Source organism: Eulemur rufifrons, chromosome 17, assembly GCF_041146395.1.
Source record: "Eulemur rufifrons isolate Redbay chromosome 17, OSU_ERuf_1, whole genome shotgun sequence".
Classification (NCBI taxonomy): domain Eukaryota; kingdom Metazoa; phylum Chordata; class Mammalia; order Primates; family Lemuridae; genus Eulemur; species Eulemur rufifrons.
In genome coordinates, this window is record NC_090999.1 from 92,638,254 (window position 1) to 92,662,929 (window position 24,676).

General features: G+C 40.1%; 1 protein-coding gene across 1 annotated transcript in view; it reads right to left on the bottom strand.

Annotated features, from left to right (window-relative positions):
* Positions 1 to 741: 741 nt before the first annotated feature.
* The window catches only part of FBN2 (fibrillin 2), a 258,662-nt gene continuing 234,727 nt past the window's right edge, over positions 742 to 24,676 (bottom strand). The window contains exons 56-65 of the mRNA XM_069492804.1: positions 19,406 to 19,531; positions 17,845 to 18,051; positions 16,771 to 16,896; positions 15,043 to 15,165; positions 12,792 to 12,908; positions 12,066 to 12,194; positions 10,170 to 10,289; positions 5,574 to 5,805; positions 4,199 to 4,370; positions 742 to 2,648 (exon numbers count right to left, since the gene is read on the bottom strand). Of these exons, the coding sequence (XP_069348905.1) occupies positions 2,274 to 2,648; positions 4,199 to 4,370; positions 5,574 to 5,805; positions 10,170 to 10,289; positions 12,066 to 12,194; positions 12,792 to 12,908; positions 15,043 to 15,165; positions 16,771 to 16,896; positions 17,845 to 18,051; positions 19,406 to 19,531 (1,727 nt within the window). The 3' untranslated portion in view covers positions 742 to 2,273. The remainder of the gene's footprint in view (positions 2,649 to 4,198; positions 4,371 to 5,573; positions 5,806 to 10,169; positions 10,290 to 12,065; positions 12,195 to 12,791; positions 12,909 to 15,042; positions 15,166 to 16,770; positions 16,897 to 17,844; positions 18,052 to 19,405; positions 19,532 to 24,676) is intronic.

The following is a 24,676-nucleotide window of genomic DNA, read 5'->3' on the forward strand; positions in this document are numbered from 1 at the left end:
AACTGAATGTGCATGGTAAGTTTTAAAGGATGCCCAGAGGCAAATACTTTTCTTATTCCATGCAGCTAATTTCTGATTGGCAAAGAACAGCATTAAGATAAGTCATAATATTTCCTTGTTTTCTTGTTCCTTGGATGAAAAATTTAAGCACATAAATTCTTAAACCATGTATTGAATTAACTTGTAAGACTCATGGAAACATTTCTATGCTCGTTCTAGCAGTGTATCAAAGGAAAGTTCATGTTAAATAACTTGGTAAATCCATCCGCTTCCCCACTGAGTACATGTATGGCATTGTAAGAGATGAGCTTTGGATTACTTCGAAAATGTCATTTGGTCTGGGGTATGCCGGCTCTTGCTTTTGTTGAAAAACCCGGGTTCAAGAAAATTTCTACCTTAGAGAAGGAAGACTCCCTAAATGAATGTTTTGCTTTCTCATGGATGCTTTAGTGTACTTTAGCATGAAGTGAAGAAATTCTTTGAAGTCTCTGTGGAGACGGCTCCTAGGAAGCTTAGAATCTATGCTGAAGTGAACAACTAACCACCTTACGTTCTCCTATTTGAGCATCACTTTACATCGTGACCGTCCGCGGAGTGCTTCCGGGTGCGCGTCACACATGCGACAGCGCGCCTGTCTCCCTGCGCATGCGCCCCGGCTCTCCGCCCGCCCCTGCAGCAAGCCCCGCCCCTCCCCCACGCACGGCTGGGGTTGCAGTCCCATAAAACTCTCAGCCAGAAAACTACCCCAAAATAAGCTTTATTGCAAGAAAAGTGTCATATTTGATACACAGACCTACAAAAACAGACAAAACCAAAAACCATAAGTTTTTCCTCACAAACGATTACAAATGTACATTGTTTCTTTTTTTTTTTTTTTAGTTATTTAAAAAAACAAAACAAAAAACCCCCAAAACACTGGATATAACTGGTTACTAATCTTTGGTCAGCACAGGGGTGAGAGGAACAGCCGGGAGTCTGCGTGCGCTCCGGCCGTTTCACAGGTGAGGTTTGGTCTGGCCCAGGGACAGGTCTCGGACCGACAACACGGATGTGCACTCTTACTAGCACGTCCTGGAACAGTATCTTTTTAAGTGACTAAAGCAACTAAAACATCAATTCATTGTACAAACATCTTTCATACACAAATAGGCTATGATAAAACAAGGCATATGGTGTATAACTACAGTATTAATGAAAAGTCTAAAAAAAAAACGGATTAAACAACAACAACAACAACATATATTCCTTGGCTGCACTGCATGATTCGTTTGCACATATGGCAATCCTGAAATAGCTTGAACATAGTAAATGCACCATTAATCTAAGACAGCACCAAACACTACAGAACGCCAGGTGCTCCTCTGCAAAGGAACGGCGGTTCTTCAGCTGCCTACGGCACCACGAGTACGCAGCGCACCCTGGTGAGAATGAGGTGTTGTGGGTCGCACATGTGGTTCCTTGAGGTTATGAGAAGGAAATACAGTACGGCTTGGCCTGCAATGCTAACGGTCTCACAAGCAGTCAAGGTATTTTGCTACAGTGGTTGTGCTTCATCTTCCGTTGCCTGGTGTGTCTGGAGATGTGAAATATTGTCCCAATGAGCTGCTCTGGCTTTGATCTCCTTTCTAAAGGATCTAATGACACTCACGTCTTTTAAATGATTGATTCAACTGCCCATTCAGCTCTCTGAGGCTTTCTTTAAAATAATCAGGTGTGTACCAGTTGGGTGACTGGCAGAAAACCAAAGGAAACATCTCTTGAATCTGCTGAATTTTTAAAAAGCACCTCTAAAAGATATAGTTCAAATTTATAAATCTAAAGAAAAACAAGTGAGTTTCCCTTTTTGTTTACATAGTTTGTTCATTTCTCCATATATTACTGCATTAAAAATAAATAAACATCTATATTTTTTAATTAGCAACTATAGCAAAATACCCAAAGTGTTACAGACTGCTAACAGGAAAAAAAAAGCTCACATTATTTTTGTGCATTTAGTGCCATATGCTGATCTCTTGAACATTTAGGTTTTTTTTAATATATTTTAAAATGAAGTTATATCAAAAATACAGTAACTACGGTTGCCTTTGTACTCAAATCTTTGGCCACACCAGAGTCTAAATTATCCCTCCCTGCGAGGGTCAACATTCAAAGTCTGAGACCGGGAGGAAACAAAGTCTTTTTTTTTTTTTTTCCTCTTTAAAATCAGTCATCATTGACTCATCTGAAGGCTGGCTGGGCTGGGATTTGAGCCTGGAACCCAAGTCTGTGAAGGGTTAATAGAGTTGGATCTGCAGCCTCATCCTGAGAGCCTCCCCGAGCTCCCCTAGGAGGTAGTCGTCCTCTTTGCTCTCTTCCAGTTTCTTAAGCTCCTTCTTCTTGTAGAGAGGGACGCTAGTGATTTCCAGTGTGTACATGCCAGGCACCAGCTTCTTCTTGGCTGTGTGCAAGTAGCTGAGCCCGTTCCTTTGGTGGATGCGGAAGACACCATCATCATTCCCTTGGGAGATGACATAGCGGATGTGGTTGTTGAGGGGCTCGATGGCGGGCCTCAGTTCCAGGATGTGCTCCTTGGAGCCAAGGCCAGAGAGGTTGAACTTCATGCTGACGGGGCTGTCCATGTCGACACTCTCCAGGCTGATCTGTTCACCCTGGAGAAAGGGCAGGAAAGATTTGGCACAAGCTTCCCCAGCACAAGCAGAGACCTAGGAAGAGCTCTGCTGCTGGGGCACGGCCACAAGGACAGGTGTGGCCTCCTGCTCCCCCTCTCTGCACTGGCCGTCTGAGCAGTGGCTGTGAAAGAGGCTGTTGTGAATTTCCCTCAGCTGAGAGAAAAGGTCAATTCCCTGGGGCACGCCCTGTAAATCTTTATGACTTCTCACTCAGCCTTAACGAGGTAATTACAGTTACAGGACTGAGCCTACAGAGAGTGTTCACATAGCAAGATTTTTTTTTTGATGAGTTATGAAATATCACATTTATTAATTTTAAAAAGGAGAATTTAGGAAATGATTGTAATTTTTTCAAGTGAATATTAGAAGTGTTTCTGTTGTCCAACAGCAGGGACTGCCCCGGGAGGGAATCTTCACCCTGAAGGCTCCGCTCTGAGGGGAAGGCCCATGAACGAGGAGTCGGATTTCACTGGGAGCCACCAGTGCTATGCAGAGTGTGGGTCTGCAGATTCTCAGGGCTCCACTTTGAACCAGCTTTGGTGAAAGCCGGCAGGGCAAGGCCCAGATAAACCACGTCTGGCTTGCTCAGAGGATCGGGGGGTGTACAAATATTTCAATCAGGCAGGCTAAATTCATAATGCTTTGATAGGGTGCCTGTTAAGTAAGAACTTGGCTGTAGTGGCCCCAGAGCGCCCAGAAATGCTCAGGCAGAATTACTGGCCAAGTACCACAATGGGAAGGTTTTCTAAGCAGTGCCAGTCACCACTGACGTGAACGGAGCAAGTGGGATGTGGGTGCCGGGCACCGTTCCAGGCCGTCCAGATGTTTCAGCTTAATTAATCTTCCCATCAACCTTCAGAGGTATTTTTATTCCCATTTTACAGGTGAAGAAATTGAGGTCAAGAGAAGTTAAGTAAACATGTAACACAGGTAATAGGTGGGGAGGGCCAGGGAATTATATTTAAAACCAAGTAGACTGTGGCCCACCCGTTTAACCACTCTGCCAAACTGTCATTAGGGAAAGGAAACACCAGTGGCAGGCAATTCGTATCTTCAGTTCCTTACAAAATACAAGTTATTTGAAGACAAAATTTTTTGTGGCAGGAACAACTATCTTATGAATAAGTCACAGAGTGTGAGACCTAGTTGGCTGACCCACTGAAAATTAAAATCAGCCACGTGTACTATACGTGTATAAAACAGAACTGGACAAATTCAAAATAATTTCTTTTTTTTGAATCATTTCAAACTATTTCCTAGATGGACATCTTATACCCCCGGCACAAATCAAAAACTAAAACAAAAGAAAATAATCTGAGACTTAGTCTTCCCCCCCCATCTTTGTGTTTTGAGCTAGTAAGTCATGACTCATTTTAATTTACTTGCTTTTACCATATTGGGTTCATTAATTTATCCATTAAAATTCAAGAGAGGCTTAACTCCACTGCGGCTGTAAACTACATACCCTGCATTATACATGACTCCATGTGGATAATATTTAGTGGCAAAACAAAGTGAGATTTACTCACAGCAGTGGGCTGGGGTTCGTGAACACTTCTCTTCTGCCTGCTGTCTTTCTTAGAGTAGCCGTTGATCTTGCACTCGTAGCACGCTTCCGGGGACAGGGCGTTTTCCTCGTCGACCTCTGTATCCAGTGACAGGTACTGCCCCTTGTTAAATCCCAGTCCTGAGACACAGTGGCTATTTGCAAGAAGCAGAGTGTTGTTAGACTTTATCATTGATTTTGACCATAGTTTTCCAGTGGTAGAGCAAAGACACCTCAGAAATATGAAACCAACAAAGCAAACTCTAAGCTCATAAACATAAAAAACTTAATAGTACTTGTAACTTTTTTCTTCAACACTCAATACATGAGATTTCCCCTTATTTTGGAACAGAAAAATTCTTCTGAGGGGCATCCCTGATTTTCAATCTTAATTAGATAGAAGCAATTGGGTGTATTTAACTCGAGAAGGTCAAAGCAGGATACGAATCTGCAAAGAGAACGCTAAGGCAGGTGCCATTGCTTCATGAGCCCGTCGCCTGTGTGTGCTGCTACAACCAGGCTCCCGCTGCAGCAGTTCAGATTTCTCAACTAGTATCTCGGTTAATGAAGGAGTCACTGAATTGGCTCTCACTGACCCTCGGCTAGTATTACTATGTACCAGTGTCGGACAGATTGCTCCATGCTCTTAGCCCCTGCCTTGCACGCTGCTGCTTCTGAGGACGGTGACTCGAACTGATTCATAAATCCCCATCTTCTGTGCTGCAGAGCACCCCTGCCTTGCTGGAAGGATGCAAGTGGCCGTCCCTCAGCCACAGCCCACAGGACTTGAGAAAGTGCGACTGGTCTGAGGGAAGCCAGCCTCAGGGAGACAGGCCCACGCTGCGATGCCGAGTGGGCCACAGCAACCAGGCACCATCCCCTCTCTCTATGTAATATAAAAGCCAGATGAGCAAAGAGAGGGACAAACTCCTTCCTCAGGGACTGCTGGGCTGGCACCTGCCAGGACTTGTAAAAGAATCTGGGGCAGACCATTTCCAGTTGCACCTCGCAGCCCAGGTATCTATGGCAACATGTGAGCTGCATTTTACACATCTGCTTGTCTCTGGCCTTGGGTCTGCTTGCATTAATTCAGGCCATTACGAGGTGCAAAGACAGATACTCACATATGAGTTCAGGTTTTATGGTCACCACGGAGGAAGTGATCCTACACCATGACACAGCCCCTGTGCCTCTGGGTGCTTGCTGGCATGCCACACGACTCATCAGTGCTTTTGCCTCTTTGCTTTTAAACAGAGCCCCTTCCCTGCAGGGGTAGGTGGTCTGAATTCACTGAGGGAGGAAGGGCCGCCCTATTGGGCCACATGTTCCCGAGTGCAGGAGGGTGACAGCCGCCTTACCCCTGTCCCACTCTGTAGTACCCGGGCGGGCAGCCGCAGAGGTAGCCCCCTTCCGTGTTGGAGCAGCCGTAATTGCACGGGTTCTTGGAGGACGAGCACTCGTTCACGTCGTGGCAGGCACTGGAGAACTGGTCGAAGGAGAAGCCCGAGGGGCAGGCGCACTTGTAACTCCCCAGGGTGTTGTAGCAGGAAGCAGAGCCGCAGGCGTTGGGATTGGAGCATTCGTTCTCGTCTGTTAGGCAAAGTAAGAAACCTTTACATGGGGAAGGCGGTACCCGCAATGGCCTGCGCAAGAGCTGGGGTCTCAGAGCACCTATGATTTCATGGTAGACAACTCCAGAACTGTATTAAATTTCTTTTACTCTGATGGCTGATTTACAGAGCATATGAATTTAAAAAAATTCCCTCAATTACGGCGTCACAAACCCCTTACTTTGCCCTTTTATATTGTGTTTGTACTGTGTTTCCCAGCATGTTGGAGCCCTTGGGGACAGACAGCTACAGTTTGCCTAATGAATAACTCTTCTATTCTCTTAACAGAAGGTTACTTCAAAAGCCTATCTCAAGCAAACCCACAGAGATAGAGGGTGAATTAGCTGCCCGAGGAGAAATAGGAAATGGCTGCCATTGGGTATAGTTTCTTTCTGAGGTGATGAGAATGTTCTGAAACTTGTAGTATTGACGGTTGCACATTGGGAGAATACACTAAAAACCACCTAATTGTGCACCTTAAAAGGGTGAATGTATGTGAATTATATTTCAATTTAAAAAGTCCTGTTTCTCTATCTGTATTTGTATCCAGTCCCGCAGCAATTCCCCAAACCTTCATTATATATGATGAAAAAGTATATAAAAAATTTAAAAACCCTAAATGGAAACAATGGAAATAAACACTATTTAATTGGACCTACTGAACCAACAACTAGTACAGTTTTGACCGCTTGAGAACCCATCCGGTGCAGACTGTGCCTTCTGAAACAGGTTTGCATCTAGCCATCAGCCAACGCCCGGCGTTTGCTCGTTCAGTGACTAGCATTATACTGTACATGTCTTACAGCAGGATAATGATAGGTTATACTTTCAGTTGCTATTATCATTTTTACAAATTTAAAGCCTGATTATGCTTTTAACTTTGGAGATTATAATTTTGCTCTTAACTGTCTGGTTGATATATAGCATGTGGCTTGACTCCGTTGGGTTTTGTTATAATCTAAATTTCACCCTCGGCATAAATCACATCTGTTCCACGGAATTCTTTCAATTCCTGTGACTACATACGGAGCACAGAGTGTCTGTTTACCTAAGATCTGACAAGTACGTATTTCAGCCCATCTGCGAGGAGGGGACACAGCAGCCAGTGGGGAAGTGCGGGGTCTGCAGCAGCCCAGGGAGGTTCGGAAGGTGCAGATGGGTCTCAGGGAAGAGGCCTCCCAGACAGGAAATTAAATTTCGTTAAGTACAAGACAGAGGTTATTGAAAGGGTAAATGTTATTATGCACATTTTGTACCAGGATGATAATTTCAGAATTAAATGAGACCACTAAATGTAGATTTCTTAATCACTGAATATAAAATATGGTGTGATTATCTAGTATGTGGAAATTCTTAGCCTTTATTGCAAGGGAAGAAAGTATAGACAGTAAATAAATTCTCAATAACTTGGCTACATATGACATAAGTGTAATTGCTGTCTTATATCTATATATAAAATACTTGGAATTCTGCCACAAAGGCTCATCTGCTGACATTCATGTGCAGCATTTGCTTATAATTTAATGAAGTGATCCTGCCATGAGGATGGTATCAGACATTGTGTTAGGTAGAAAAATTACCAGGCAAAACTTATTAATTGAATAAATTGCATTTGAACATAGCACTTAAAATATGTAATATTTTTGGAAGAATCATGATATACCTCATATTTATATGCTATAAATGTATATCATGGTTACAATTTATGGACTTAGATAAATATGTTCTTGTTTGACATACACTTCTAACTGACTCAAGCCTCACTAGGCCACGTTTGAATTATTTTGAAAAGATGATAAAAGCAACTGAAAGTTACATTAAATAACAAAGACTTCATATATTAAGATATAATTCTTCATATGCAAATGTTAACAATATTTACATATTTTCAATTTTGAATAATTATAATTCTTGCAAATAGTTGAGAATGTTACCTACATCTGTATAATCTATGTACCAGAATGTTTTAAATTCTGTGTGGTAACTGAAAACTTAAAGTGGATTGAAAGCTTTTTTCAATATTAACACTTCTAAAGAACTTTTATTTTTCATAAATTGGCAGTAGTATTAATAACATTGTAGGTTTACAATTTTACCTATTTAAATTACCTGATGCATTGACTAACAGTTTTGACTTATTGCTAGGAGATCCCAGGTAAATCTGTTTGGAATGCTTTCTTGTATATTCTCCCATCAACCTTCTGAATGACTGAAGATACTCATATAAGCAGTGACAGATGAAAATGTTTGTGGCTTTTTAATTCGCATTTTGTCGTAATTCTTTTCTTTTGCTAACTTGTTGCCTTTACTAGTTTCCTGATGGGTTATTTCACTCTATTTCTGCCATATGTTTGAGTTAAAATTCCAACTGTGTTTATGTGGATTCAAGGCAAGAAAGTCAGCAATTTTATTAAAGACCAGCTGGATTCTTTAATGCTGTACAGAAAAATCTATATTCCTTTGAAATAAATCCTTGCTGTGTCTTACCCAGGGGCCTGCTACCTAGAGGTGCCCATTGTAGAAGAATAAACTTGCAAATTAATACCTGCAATTGGGAGATTATCTGCTCACGTACTTTTAGTTTTGGAAACCATTTGTTCCTCTGCCCGTAGCGTCTGCCCTGATGAGAAGGCGCACAGGCTCTGGCTGGACTCCAGCGTGAGCTGCTCTGGGCTGACTGCCTTGTCCAAGTGCCCACTCAAGGACCTCACAAAGGGGGACTGGGATATACCACCCCATCCTGATTTTAAGTCAGACCATTCCAAACAGAGCCCCCAAATTTAGTAAAAATCTGTACAGCAGCTTTTGCACTAGATGTTTATAGACAGAAATTTCAGAAAACTTAAAAACTTGGAAATTGAGTTGATACCCCATACGTGTTTCTATTTTACTTACGTTCTCTTTAAAAACAAGAGTTTTATTTAAGCTGACATAATGTGAAATATTAGAGAATCATTCCTTTGCCTTAAGTTCCACGGAATTAACCAAGAAGTCCATGGTACTTACTAAATGAAGTGGTGGGCCTTATATTTTATAAATACTGCAGTACAATAAAGTGTTTTACATTATGTTAATAGCTATCTTAAAAAATATTGTTCCCTATATTCTAAAGAGTGTGCCCACACTTTGCCTGGCTATGAATCAATAAATCAGGGCACAAGAAGTTTTGTAACATTTTGTTTTTCTGTGAAGAGAAAAAAAGTGAACTAAATTTATGAAGTTATTTAGATTGACTGCCTAATTGATCATCTTGATAATCCTGTAAAGCTTTTTCCTAACGTCTTGATCCTTACTGGTTTCTCCACTTCCTCCCATGGGTGTGTGTGTGAGGTACGGCAAGCATCTCTCCCTGAGCTGGCATAAGTTTCCCTCCTTTAAAATTTATCTTGATTTTTTTTTTCTCAATTCACTAAGCTGTCATTAGAAATTTCTTTTAAGAAGACTACAATGGATAAAAGCAGATTAATTTATTTAATCACAACAGTACGGTATTTGAATAATGTGTGGAGAAACTGCAGAGACACAGGAAGCGTGGGCCCTTTCTCCGCAGGACACTGTCCCCTTTCTGCTCAGCTGTGCCAGTGGCGAATGTCAGAACGTGCTGGAAGGTGGGTCTGTCAAGTGCATTCAGATGGAGTCAAGAAATCAGGCATATGCTAGGCAAGTCAGCTGGCCATTCAAGTTGAGAATAATGTTCTCTTTATCGAGCACTCCTTAAAAGGAGAATTTCCATGACTATTATCAATGCAAGGAATAGAGCTGACTGCCCATGTATTTTATTTTACAAACACTTCTGTCTTGAGTTGTCAACAGTATCTGTTGTAACTAGGTCCTTTTTTGATCTTCAAATACTTCACATCCTTCATTTAATCTAAGTGCCATGAGAGCACAGACAGACTGTCCTCATGAAGTTGATCTGAATTCCTTTAGATTTGTATGTGGGTAATGGATGGGCAATACTCTAATTCCAAATCTGAAGACATCAAATTACTGATAAAAAAGCAGCTGACCTTGGCAAATGAAGATGATGATTCTTGACAACATCTTCAGAAACTTAAAAGTACATCTAGTGGAAATTTAAAATGATGAACTCTCTAGTTGATTCACCTTTCAGGTACTTAAAAAACAACATTTTTATTATGGATATTTTCAAACATACGTAAGTATATTGTCAAACATACACAACTAGTAAAATGAATCCCCATGCCTCAATATTAAGGACTGGTTTTTAAGTTCTAGGATTCAAAGACTATCTTGAAACCTCAACCCTTATAATTTGTTCATTTTATGCAGAGATAATTTCAGGGGAGAAAAGCAGGCGCTGCGCAAGGCAGGAGCTCTCACCGACGCACTGGTTCCACTGGTAGTGCTGGATGTAGCCGTGGGGACAGCCACACCGGTAGCCGCCCAGGATGTTCTGGCAGCCGTGCTGGCACCTGTGGTTTCCGTCGCACTCGTCAACATCTGCAAAACAGTCCCGGCAGACGGTTTATGTCGCCTTTCTTCTACTATTCTTAAATGCATTCCAAGCACAACCTAAGGTAACTATTATCAGGGGAACAAACAAACAAGACACGGCACACAGAGAGGCTGTGATTTTTCCAAGTCGCATGGTTTTTAGTGGTGATGCAAGAACAGTTCTGAGATAAGAGACCACCTTACTCTTCTGCTATCCACCAGACCACGGCACACCAGTGCTCTGAATAACAGCTTCATTTTAGCAAATCGACCATAGCAACCGCAAATGTTGTGCATTTTGGACTGATTAATTTCGCATGGTATGATTTATTTGGTAAGTGATGTGTGTATATATACACGTATGCCTGTGTGTGTGTATTTGCATTAACATATTCCAGTAGATTCAAAAGTGATTGAGAGGTAGTCATCATTTTCAGGAAGACACAAGCACTACAGAGATACCTACAGAATACATCTGTTTTGCACACAAAAATGTTCATTACCATTTAAGATTAACTAGATGCAAATCCCTTTTAAGTATCTGAATACATTATTTTTAGACAGGATGTGGTATTATTAAACATATGGAATAATTTCTTTGTTTATGTATGCATACTCTTTTGGAATGACAACTGAAATCTACCCATAAAAAGTGAAATAAAATTGGCCTGTCTGATGTATGTATAACAAATTTATACAGATAATTAATAAACAGTGTCTCCTGCTGATAGTCACAAGCTGAACTCACACGTGCCGAGCAGCTGTGGGTCCAGAATAATTTCAATGTCTCAATGATTTCAAATATAAAATATTAAAATTGAATTTTTCTCTGCTGAAAATGAGATACATATAAAAGTCCTATGATTCTTACAGAGAGCAAATGAAATACTTTGAACATATTTCTAGAATTCAAAATCATATATTTCTAAGAATGGTTAATTTTAAAAGGGAGAGTAACATCAATAAAAATATGCATTGCAATGCTGAACTATGTAAGGCTGTAAAGGAGATCTATATAGTCTCATAATCTCTGGCATGAGTATATTCTAAAAGATACCAATCCTAATACATTTATCTTATCATACACTAGCGTTTGAAATGTAAACATGGAAGAATTATTAATAAGTGGTATTTTACTGACTGCAGGCATATTCTTATTTTGTTCCCACTTAAGTGTTCCCTTGGACTTCACAGGAAATACCTGCTGCAGAGGAGGCTCTATGGGAAATGCCAACTATAGGAAAGTGGCTGAAGTGGGCATCTCAGCCCACAGAAAACAGAAATAGTCACCAGGCGTCCCCAGCACATTCAGTACATGGCTCCAATTATCTGTGTTGATAGATTTTCTTTTTACACTTAACTTTTACACATTTAATCATCATGGAACAAACGTCCGATTACTTTTATTTTTTTCTGGTATATTTGTACACTACTGTAAACCATATCTGGCACAGAATTCTTTTTCAATTCTTTTTCAGATCAATGATTAGGTAAATAGTTCAGCTATTTTAAAAGTTCATTTGTAATCACTAAATTTTTGTTTTATCACAGTACAGTTTCCCTCTGCCCTCAAAATGATATACAAAGATTTATGAACAAAAATCATTCACTGTGTCCTATTTTGTTAAATACTTTTTTCTTTATTGAGATTATCTCCGTTTCTCATTCAGTGTCTTGAAAGTTAAAAAAAAAAAACCCAAAACTATATACATATATATATATATACACACACATATACAGTTTACTGTTACTGGAAGAAGCATTTCGAGCCGACCAGCTCACCTTCGCAGTTCAGGCCGGTGGCGTCCAGGGAGAACCCTCGCTGGCACTCACAGCTGAAGCTCCCAGGCGTGTTCTGGCAGATGCCCTTGGCGCCGCAGAGCGCAGGCTGAGACCCACATTCGTTGTTGTCTAGGAAAGCACCGGGCGGGAACGGCAAACTTTCAGTTATCACATGATGTAAGTCTCACATGAAGTAAGAAGCAAAGCATGAAAGTCTAAGTTTCGTGATGTGAAAACAGCATTTTAGGGAAATTTATGCCAGAATTCACTGACATGTTCACAGGCAAAAATGGTAAGAAAAAGTGTATTTCAAGAGGTTTGGAATTAGAACATATCTTGGGGTGACTAAAGGCACAGTTTTAGATAATACGGACTGAAAAGTCTCTATGCATAAGAAAAATCCAGAGTATTTGATAGCATGATCTAAACTACAGTGAGCCTTTAATCACATTTTATCTGAACACCATAGTCATATTTACAATGTGCTATAAAGGCACTGCTTGGAGTACGGCCACGGTGCTGGCGCTTGAACGACACAGGACTTTTCCCTTTGGGTGCTATTCTTATGAAAAATACCTACACTATTAGCAACTTATTTAGACCAGTAATTATGAGGTATTGGTTCTAAACATAAGCACTGAGACATCATTGTATGTATCATTTTAAATACAATTTTTATGCATCTACCAAAATTTGTAAAATTTCCCATTTGTAATTTTGCCTTACCAATGCAAGCAGTGTGATGCTGTGTGAAACCAGGTGGACATTTACAGGTAAACCCTCCCAGGGTGTTGACACAGAGGAACTGGCAGTTGTGCTGTTTGGTTTGACACTCATCGAGGTCTGGAAGGAAAGAGAAGCCAGTGAAAACCAGAGCAGAGTTACTGGCTGTGCACCCTTGCTCACGGAGCAATGGCACGCACCTGTTCCACGGGGAACGTTTTGTCTGCACTTTTGCTGGAAGCTTTGTGGACATGGCAAACAGTTTCCTTTCACATAGGTAAGTGGCATAAATTTATGGGCTACTATGATAGGATTGTTAAGGTGATACAAAACACAAAGTTTTCTTAAAATATGAAACTGAATGGCCGAACCACAGCTGTTTCCAGGAGCTGTTCTCAGAGCTAATATCCAAAGGATATAGTTCTTGTGTTTAATGCAGTAGAGTATGTGGCTGGTCACTTGTTCCCATTAAAGGAGGGATTCAATAAAAATAAAACAGAATCTGGAAATTGATGAAGGTCCTAACACAAACATCAAGTCAGATTTTCCACAACCAAATAAAGACACCAGCATTAATATCAGAGGAAGCAAAACATAGTATCTGTAATCCTAATCATAAACAGTATTGATATTTGGACTCTACTAACAGAAAACTCAAAATTTTATTTTGGCTAGATTGAAACTTAATTTGGAAAAATACATTTAAAATAAATTTACCACATAATATGTAGACAAGACTAATTCATTATCTTATAGCTTAAAAAACACTTTGGTTGCACTCATTTATAAACAATGCACAAAGTTAAAATGATCCATACTGGTTCACTAAACAGGTCCAAGGTAATAGCAGTGATTGCTATTTTATATTATTTTTTGATATGTCTTAGAAATAAAACCAATATTTTATTGGGAATAGTCTATATTTTAAAAATTTCTTCAGTCTATTAATTTCATTCTGATGAGTTTACTATAAAATCAAATATGAGTCTAGTTACTGAAACTATTCTTTTTTTATTTCAGCATATTATGGGGGTACAAATGTTTGGGTTACACATATTGCCTCTGCCCCATCTGAGTCAGAGCTTCAAGCATGTCCATCCCCCAGACGGTGCACATCGCATTCAACAGGTGTGAATATACCTGGCCCCTCCTCCCCCTCCCATCTTCCCCACACCTGATGAATGTTACTACTATATGTGCACATAAGTGTGGATCAGTGAAACCAATTTGATGGTGAGTACATGTGGTGCTTGTTTTTCCATTCTTGGAATACTTCCCTTAGTAGAATGGGCTCCAGCTCTATCCAGGATAATACAAGAGGTGCTAGATCACCATTGTTTCTTACAGCTGAGTAGTACTCCATGGTATACATATACCACATTTTATTAATCCATTCATGTATTGATGGGCACTTGAGTTGTTTCTACATCTCTGCAATTGTGAATTGTGCTGCTATAAACATTCAAGTGCAGATGAAAAAATGCTCAGCATCTCTAATCATCAGGAAAATGCAAATCAAAACCATAATGAGATATCACTTATCTCCGGTGAGAATGGCCTTTATGAAAAAGTCTCAAAACAATAAATGTTGGCATGGATGCGGAGAGACAGGAACACTCATACACTGCTGGTGGGACTGCAAACTAGTGCAACCCCTGTGGAAAGCAATATGGAGATACCTTAAACAGATTCAAGTAGACCCACCATTCGATCCAGCAATCCCATTACCGGGCATCTACCCAAAGGAACAAAAGGCATTCTATAAAAAGGACATCTGCACTTGAGTGTTTATTGAAGCTATTTTAGTGATCTAAGTTAGCTTGACAAATAATTACTTTTAATATTACCTAAGCAAAACATTTAAATTTACTCATTTCATCTTCACTTTTCCACAGTAAATGTGTAATAAAGATAGCTTATAGCAATGAAATCTTAGATAAGCAAAAGCAATAAAAATCTTATTTTAGTGATTTGTTTAAATCTTTTAAAATATCACCAAAATTTTGGTTTCATTTTATTTTTTAAAATTTATGTGGTTTGCTATAAGAAGGAAACTGCTGTAACTCGGGTTTAATTCTCTCTGCCTCCTACAATGGGCTGGTTGGTAGAATTTGGTACGAGTGAGAAGACGGCCACTGGGAAGATGCATTGTCATGAAGGAGATGCACACGGCACAGTCCTGGATTACCTAATGTCGGAATCTGGAAGAAGAGAGACAGACAAGGGTCACACCTGCCAGAGACTCTTCGCTTACCTTTGCAGGTCTTCCCATCCTCCTGCAGGACGTACCCCCTTGGGCATGAGCACTGGTAGCTCCCCTCGGTGTTCTTGCAGATGAAGTTGCATGGTTTTGGGGACTGGGAGCACTCATCAAGGTCTAAGTAAAAGTGACACGAAGATTAAATTCTTGGTTAAAAGCAACAACCAGCCTTGTTATGCCCTGCATATTCTTACTTCGTTCTTTTTGTTCTTCCTCTTCAACTGAAAATGGAATACAGCCAGAGAGAAATACTGCACACAACAATTTTCTCTAAAGTAACGTGCTGGTTTACTTTGTAGATCAATCTATGGATCTTGAATAAATATGATAATGTCTAGACAACTGTCTGCGTTCAAAAAAACCTGCTAAATTCTTCAGATTAATATACTTTGGTTTACAATCTGAGATCATAAACTCAAAAGTACGAGTCTCTTTCTGTTTGGACATGTGGCTATGGCAGAAGCTCTCTTGAACTCTCTTAGCTGCAGCTCCCCTGAGCGTCCTGTGGGATTGCAGATTGTGCTGGAAAACTTCCACTCGCCCCTCCAGGTCCAGTCCTCACCCTGGCCCACCCTGCTTCCAAGTCTGAGGGGCTGAACGCTCCAGACTCTGGCCCTCCGCCTTCTGTCTGGCCCTTATTGCCTCAATTTCCTCCCTGCAAGATCACTCAACCTGGCCGAGTCACTGGTTCAGAGGTCACAGGTCCTCTCAAGGCAGCCCTCTGAGCACAACTTTCTCCTTCCAGGTTCCAATAACCTCTCTCTCTTTACCTCTGGCCCAGGGTGGCACAGCCCCAGCACACAGCATTGTCCCTCCTGACATCTGAACACTCTGCCCGCACCTTCGTAGGCAGTCCCTTCGTAAGACCCTCATTGGAATATGCCACCTCTTTCCTGCCAGCATGCTGACTGACAGCTGACAGTCTCCATTTCCTCCGTAGACACACTGGCTCATGCCCACAGGATGCTCAAAGAACACCTTGTTCTCTGTTACCCTCCTGCCCTGCTACTTCTACCAGGTGAGTTGAATGCTTATGGGGAATCAGTTTGCTTTTTCTTAACCTTTTTATGACAAGTACACTTGTTATTGAAATAGGTAATCTGATGGAATATGCTGATGAAACAGGAAGGAGAAAGGATTTTTTCTTTAATCAAAGTTAAGTTGAATTCTTTGGCAAATCTCCTTCCTCCCAACTGTCATAAAATGGTGTGGGTGAAACAATAAAAAATTAAACATGAAAAAGAAATTGTAAAATAGTAGAAGGATTCTGTACTGAGACTGCTCTGCAGCTGGACATTTTAGATGATGTCTAACTGGTATATTTATGCAAAAAACAGTGATGAGAAACAAGCAAAACATATTCTTTTTACATACACACACATGCTCAAGTTCAAAATAAAAGCCCTTTCCCTTCATCAAAAGAATGACGAACACATATGCACTTATAACTTTTAAATTAAAACACAAAATGGTAAAAGTACATTTTTGTAATTTTTATATTTCCCTGGTTGGACAGGGTTTTTTGATGAATAGAACAATTCTGCATCCCACCTTACTGAACAAAGAGCAAGTGCTGTGTTAAGAACCACATTGTTGAGAGGATGGCATCATTTTAACACAAGGTACATTCCAAACCTCCGTAAGAAGGATACTCTACTGGCAGTAAGTGACTTGCAGGAAACGGCAGCTGAGGACCCCAGACACAGAGGTGCCTAGCCTTACCCACACAAGAGGTTCCGCTGATGTCCGTGGTGTAGCCGACCTTGCAGAAGCATCGGAATGAGCCCATGGTGTTGATGCACTGCCCATTGGTGCAGAGGTTTGGCATTACCTTACATTCATCAATATCTGTGGACCAAGAAAACAAAAACAAATACAAATACAAGTTAATATATATGCGAGGGTAAAACTGGTTAGAAACTAAGAAGAATTAAGGAACTGAGATGAGATAACTAACAGCAAACATTCATAATAGTGAATATCTTCTCATCATTCAGGCAAATGGGAACATGGAAGGGACAGAAAAATGATCTGAAGTGATGGGCAGGCTATGTTGAAAGCCCTGTTTAAGACTAATCATTTTGCAATTTAAGCATGAATTATTTTGGGGGAATCTATAAAGCTACCTCTTTGAAATCCAACTAATTTGGAATTTGTGATAATTTCCCATTTGACTGGCCTCAAATTCACATTTGCATTAGACTCTCAAGAAAAGTTTTTGCTAGCAAAGTAGTCATGCACAGCTTCGGAGTCTGTAAAGTAATGGAGGAAATGGTATTTTTTAGGACATTAATATATTAGTTGGTTGCACAAAAAATGGAAACCACTAATCAGTTATGAGACTTGCTAGCTTGTAAAGATGTTTCAAACAGAGTGAGTTCCTGTACTCAAATAAACAATATTTAAATATAGCAAGTGGCATTACAAGCATGGCTTTTGGGGTCAGGCATGTGTCCCATTCCTGAGTCTATCCCTTAAAAAGGGTGTGATCTTGGGAAAACTGATTTATTATTTTAGCTTTGTGCTTCACTTTCTTTGAATAGTAAATTCTACCTTTTAGGTTTGATAGGAAGATTAAATCTTTTTAAAATCTCTAAAGCATTAGCAAAGAAATTCTCTCTCTCTCTCTCTCTCTATATATATATATACAAACACACACACACGGAAATACATATCAAATATAAATATCTTAGCTATTATTTTTATTGTATCATTTTTTCCCTTTTCCTTCAAATTAATCTAAATTAATGAAATTCCCTGTATTGATAATATGCATGAATTTCCTCAACTCCATACCTCTTCCATCAGTGGTATATCCTGGGCCATGAGGACATATCTTTTTGTACTGGGCAGTTCCAGGAAGTGGGCAAAGCTCACACTGGTGGCCCCAGCCTCGCCCACCATCGCAGCAGCATTCTGACTTGGTGACGAGATTGCGGCTGCTGGATGCCATCTGACACATCGTCTGCAAGACCTCTGCAAAGCAGAGTCCCTGGCGATTGTCTGAAAGGGCAAAGTAGTGAGAGTCATGGTCACGGAACTGACACTTCATTATCTTGGGTTTTCAAATTAAATAGGACAATGAATGCTTTCTTTCTTAAGAATAAGTTTTTAAAAGACAGGTCTTCTTTTATATGAACAGTCACACTGCTAAGACAGCTTAACAATTATAAAGTTTTGTTTGCAGTTAAGTTCATAGAGTGTGTTTTCACTATAGACTTACAGATTATTAAATTTGACAAAAAGTGATACTATACTTTTTAATTTTTTTCCTTCAATCCATTAGCTACTAAATGATAGAATAAATTGCTATAGAATAAAAATGAAATGAAAATAAAATTATTTCCCTTCAAATAAGCAAATGAGGACCAGGATTTGTCTTTGGAAAGCAAATTCTAGACTATGTTATAAGCTTGGTACTTATTTAATCTAACTCTCATATTTTCTACGTTGAAAAGACTGTTCAAATATTTGGACTGAGATTTTTTTTTAGTGTAAGTAAAAGGATTTTTCTGATGTAAAAGGCAAAGAAATCTTTAATACAGTTTTATAAACCATCTTAGCAAAACTGTTAATAAAATGAGCACAGAAAATTACACGTTCTATGTAGGTTACCTTTCCCACTTCCTAAAAGATTGATTGTTGGTAAAGGTATAGATTGGCGACAACAAAAAACAAAATATATTTTCTAGACTAAAAACTTCCTGGCATTTGAAGCAGATGACATCATTCTGAGAAAAATCTGATATAGTTGAAACATGCTCTTTTTATGCCAAATCAAGTGATAAGTCAAACACTTTACTGCTCTTATTCCTCTTTGTTTGCCTTAAATTTTACTACACCATAATTTACAGCTGCCATAATTAACCACAATGGTTTATAATGTATGTATTTAAGCATTAAAATACAACATAAGATCTGAGATTTATATTTTACCCAAGAAAATATTTAGTAAAACATTTCTCTGTACCATAATATAAAAATTAACCTTCGCCGCATTTTTGAAATGTGCCATTTACTTTGCATTAATTTTGGCAGAGCTTACCTCATATTGCAAATATTTTCTTTTGGAATTAAATCATCCCCTGATGTAAGTTTTACTAAAGTCAAATTTTCCATAGAGCTTAATTAATCTTAATTTTGGAAAGACTATTTAAGATTGGTATTTACATTACACATAGATGTGCGTAAGATCCATGTACAAATATGTCATTTTAATGGATGTGTACCTTTAGGAAGAGGTATGTGGATTACTCAGATTGGTGAATGTCTTTAGCAGACAAGTATATATATGTGGATGACATCATACAACAGATGTTTTATCTACCAAGTAGAATGTATTTGTATATCAACTTACCAAGGCATTCAGTGCCTGAAGAACTTGACTGGAATCCTTCATTACACTCGCACCTGTAGCTTCCAATAATGTTAAGACAACGTCCATTTTCACAGATCCCTGGCTTGGTCCTACATTCATTTTCATCTTTAGGAAACAAAAAACATGGATGATGACAAAATTGTAAAATTATAATTTACAAAGTCTTTTCTAATGGGCTATTTCTTATTTAAAACATCTTTACCAAAATACTAATATGAAGAAATTAAAAGGTTATGTGTGAATATTAATTTACTTTTAACTTTACTTCATCCTTTTAGGTAGATTCTTTTTTTTTTTTTTTTGAGACAGAGTCTCACTCTGTTGCCCGGGCTAGAATGCCGTGGCATCAGCCTAGCTCACAGCAACCTCCAACTCCTGGGCTCAAGCAATCCTCCTGCTTCAGCCTCCCGAGTAGCTGGGACTACAGGCATGTGCCACCATGCCCAGCTAATTTTTCTACATATTTTTAGTTGTCCAGCTAATTTCTTTCTATTTTTTTTTTTAGTACAGATGGGGTCTCGCTCTTGCTCAGGCTGGTCTCGAACTCCTGAGCTCAAACTATCCACCCACGTTGGCCTCCCAGGGTGCTAGGATTATAGGTATGAGCCACCACGCCCAGCCAGACTCTTTCTCAAGTGTCTTCTTTTTCTTTCTTTTCTCTCCTCCCTGCAGAGAAGAGATGGTGTTTAATAAAGAACTGGAAATTGGCCTCCATAAGGGATAACATTGGCCTAGGACACTAGGCAAGGAGCATAACTTTGGGGGAAAAAAATGTCAGTTTAAGAGAAAAATGTCAGATATGAGAGAAAGGCTGGGGGCAGAGGGGTGGTGGGTGTTGGGTGGGGCGATGAGTAGGGGAAGAGCCATAGGCCAAGGATAAAGGACAAGCTCCTACACTGGCTCTGAGTAGAATCACAGGGACAGCTGTGGTCTGTGAGGGCAGTTAGTGGGAGAGGAAATTTAGGTAGCACTGCTCTTTTGATTGGTGATAAATAAATAAACTATTCAAAGAAAAGTGTTTTATTAAAGTTCTCTATGTCCTTACTTAGTGTATGTTTTTGATAGCTTTGTAAATTCTGTTAGATTTTTTTCAAAGCTATTTTGTTAGGAGCATAAGAGTTCTCATGACAATTACATCCTTTTGATAAATTGCTCCCTTCATCTTTATAGTTTTACATTTTTTAGTCTTCAATTGAATGACATTTGTTCTGCATGTGCTTTCCTTTTATTAGCATTTGCCTTGAATATCTTTATTTGCAACCTATCTCACATTTTGGTTTAGGTACATTTCTATTAAAAAGTACCTGGCTAGATTTAAAGAGAATTTTAAAAAATACATTTATCTCTGAACCAGTAATTTAAACTATTGATATCTGTCATGATTACTGATCTGTTTGGAGTCTTACCTGCCATTTTACGTTGTTCTATATTCGTGTGCCATTGCCCCCTTCTCTCAACATTCATTACATTAATCCAGTTTCCTATGCCTTCCTCTTGCTCCCAACTCATGTTTGGAAATTATAATCCTTCTTTCTATTCTGCTAGTGGTAACCACTAAACAATGTCAACACATTCTTAGCTAATAGTTTTCCATCAATCTAAGAATTATCTGTTTCAAGAGGTTCTGGCCATAACAACCAACTTGGCATGAAGTTACTTATCTCTGCCCTCTCTGTACCACTTGCCATGTTGATGTGATCCAGAAATTCTGGTTGGTTAAGTTTTTAATGTGCCATCAGCATCTATTTAAACTAAATAATGAGACTTACTGGTTTCTTGGCTAACCATGGCTTCACATACTATTACTTCCTCAAACACAGAGCATATAGCTTGGTAATTATTTCAGAGAGGGTATGTGGGTGGCAAATATTCTAAAACAGATTTCTGACAATGTCTTTTTTATTTTTACACTTGCCTGAGTATAGAATTTTAGTTCAAAATTATTTTCCCTTAGAATGTTTTGGAGATACTACTCCTTTGTGTGCACGATCTGCCATCTTAATCTAATCTCATCCCTAATGTCATACACCTTTGTTTTGATTTGTATGTAAGTTGTCTGAATCGTTTTTCTCAGAGAGGGCTTTTGCTGGGTATCCTGCCTGGGTCCCTCCCTGTTGATGATGTATAATACAGCTCTTATACTTGGATGGTAACAATGTGCCTCAAAGTCTTAGATTACTCTTGCTTTACTGCCATTGGAATTGAGAATTACAGAGAGAGGTTGAAAAAAATAGCCTGTTTTTTTTTTTTTTTCCTGTTGTCGAAATTTATAACTTTGCTAGGATCTGTCTTGGTGTGATGCTGCTCCACCTGTGAAATTTCTGTTTCCAGCGTGGCACTTTCTATCCTTTGACCATTTGTGGGCTGCATCGGGATGGCCAATTATTAAGCTTTTCATTGTCTATCACTCTCGTCCAGCGCTGACACACTTCTCCCTCCTCTGTGTCTGATCCAGGGCAGCACAATAGGCTGGAGGACACAGGTCTCATTTTGATTCATGACTCAAATCTCAAACGGGTATGTGATCCTCCCTCGACAGTCCTGCTATGCTTCCTAGCATGTCCACGCTCCCGTTCTCTAAAATGACTACCGCACAGCCAGACACATAACGCGCCTCCCGGCTACGAACCACCCGGCTGTGCCCTCATTTTCAACCTTCTGTCCTCTTCCAACAGCTGAAGTATCTTTGCTTTTTCTCAAAGGCCAAACTTTTCGCTTGTACTCTGGATTGCCTTCCAAGTTTTCACAATGCTTCGTTTTCAAGGAATCACTACCTCAGCATACATTCTCTCGTAAATTCTGTCTTGCAAAACTCCATCTCTCTTAATCATATATTACCCCTCCAGCTACTACCAAATTTCATTATCTCCTTTCAGGCCAAAATTTCTTGAAAGAATCTTTTATGTGTGATCATTTTCACTTCCTCATCTCTGATTCTTTCCTTAACCCATATGCTCTGCCTGTCCCCTGAAACTTCCTGAAGAAGTCACCAAATCTAATACTACAGCAGTCCCCAACCTTTTTGGCACCAGGGGCCGGTTTCATGGAAGGTAATTTTTCCAAGGACTGGGGGCCTGGGAATGGTTTCGGGATCAAGCACGTCACATTTCTTGTGCAGTCAAATCTCTCTGCTGATGACAATCTGTATTTGCAGCCGCTGCCAGCGCTGGGTTCTCGTACAGACGGCACCCCGGCCCCCTCGCTCGCGCAGTGTACGGCAGGGTCCGCACTCCTGTGACAATCTAACGCCGCCGCTGATCAGACAGGTGGCGGAGCTGGGGACCGCAGCACTGCTCCGTTTCTATCTGCTGCCCTACGTCTCAGTAGCATTACACAAAGCGACCACCACCTAACTCTGCTGTCCCCAGCTCCCGGGCCATGGCCTGTTGGGAACCGGGCCGCACAGCAGGAGGGGTGCGGTGGACGAGCCGGCGAGCTGAAGCGCCATCTGTGCCGGCGTCGCCGCGTAGGCGCCGCGTCCCGTCAGACCGGGGTCACCGGGTCCTCACGGGAGCGCGAGCCCTGCCACACCCTGCGCCAACGAGGGGCCTGGGTCGCCGTCCTTCCGAGAACCTCACGCCCGATGGTCTGAGGTGGAGCTGAGGCCGTGCAGCCAGCGCTGCGGAGCGGCTGCAAATACAGCTTGTCATCAGCAGAGAGGTTTGACTGCACAAGGAATGTGACGTGCTTGGATCATCCTGAAGCCATCTGCCCTCCCCCTCACCCCCACCGCTCCCCGGGTCTGTGGAAAAACTGTCTTTCATGCAACTGGTCCCTGGTGCCAAAAAGGTCGGGGACTGCTGCCCTAACTGCTTGAATAATCCATTCTGTTGATTCTCAGGACCCCTCATCCACCTGGACCACTTCCTACCTTGCTGGCTGCTTTTTTCCAGTCTCCCCCTATTTATAGTCACTCTAGATACTGCAGAGCTCACAGCTCAGTTACTGCTTCTTCTGCCCCCTGGGATCTCTCTCTTGGCCTTCTCAGCCAACCCCATGATTTTTTAAAACACTATCTATTTGCTAGTAATTTACACCTATGGCTCATAAATGCATCTGCCTACTTTTTAACACCACTCGGAAAGCTAACACGCATCTGACACTTAGCATGGTCAAAATAGAGGTTTCATTCTTCTGCACCCCACGACTTTTCCATATTGGTTAATAGTACCATCAAGTAAAATTAATAAACTACTTTACTTCAGTTAAGTCAAACTCCTAGGACTTTTATACCTGTCTTTCATCATCTCCTATAACCAATCAATCAGCAATCCAATCTGTTATTCCCAACATATTTTCTGAATCTGTCCACTCCTTTTCCACATTAGTATGGCCCTAATCTGAGCCTCCTTCTCTTATCTGGATGATTAAAACAGCCAACCTACTCTGCTTCCATTTGAGGGTTAAAAGAAAGAAAAAAATAAATAAAACAGCCACTAAATGAAATCCTTGATTCTGCTTCCATGTCCTTAAAATGCATTGCCTACAAGGCAGCCAGAGATATTTAAAAATGTAAATCAGACAATAACAACAACTAACACTTAATTGAAATTTTACTATATGCCAAGCACTGCAAACGTATCACATGTTCAACAAATACACCTGAATAAATCAAGGACTGTTCTGCAACACTTTTTCATGGGGCAATGCGCTCTTCTGATGTGGATTTAAATATTTTCTACAAGAATTTCTTTCACAAATACTCAAATATGTTTAAATATTTAGTTTTTGTTTTTTAGAGACTTTATGCACATATTGGATTTCTTTGTCTTCCACCTCTATTATCTTCTTATTGATCACTTCTATATCCACATTTGTGATTGTGTTTTAGCCCTTTCTACTTTTTATTAGTTATGATGTGACTTTAATTTCCATGACAGGTTTATTTCTTTCCTGAGCTTCTTTATATTGTCTTATCTTCTATCTTTCAATCTTTTTTATCTATTTTAATTTTTATTTAATATCTCTTATAGATTATTAAAACTATTTTTCCAAATTTTTCTTCTGTGTCCTGAATTGTTTGGATCTGTTTCTGGTTCATTTTCCTTTCTTCTCCACACCACCCCAGTATGTATATATTAGTTGCAGACTTGTGTAGTTATTCATCTTTGAATAATTTTCTTTAGTTCTTGCTAAAAAATAGTACAGCAGGTCACTGATGCTGAACTTGGCATAGTCTGCAATTTCAATTCATGTTTGTTGCCTGAACATTCTCTCACCAAATCTGTCATGCTCTCTGCCCTTGGGGCA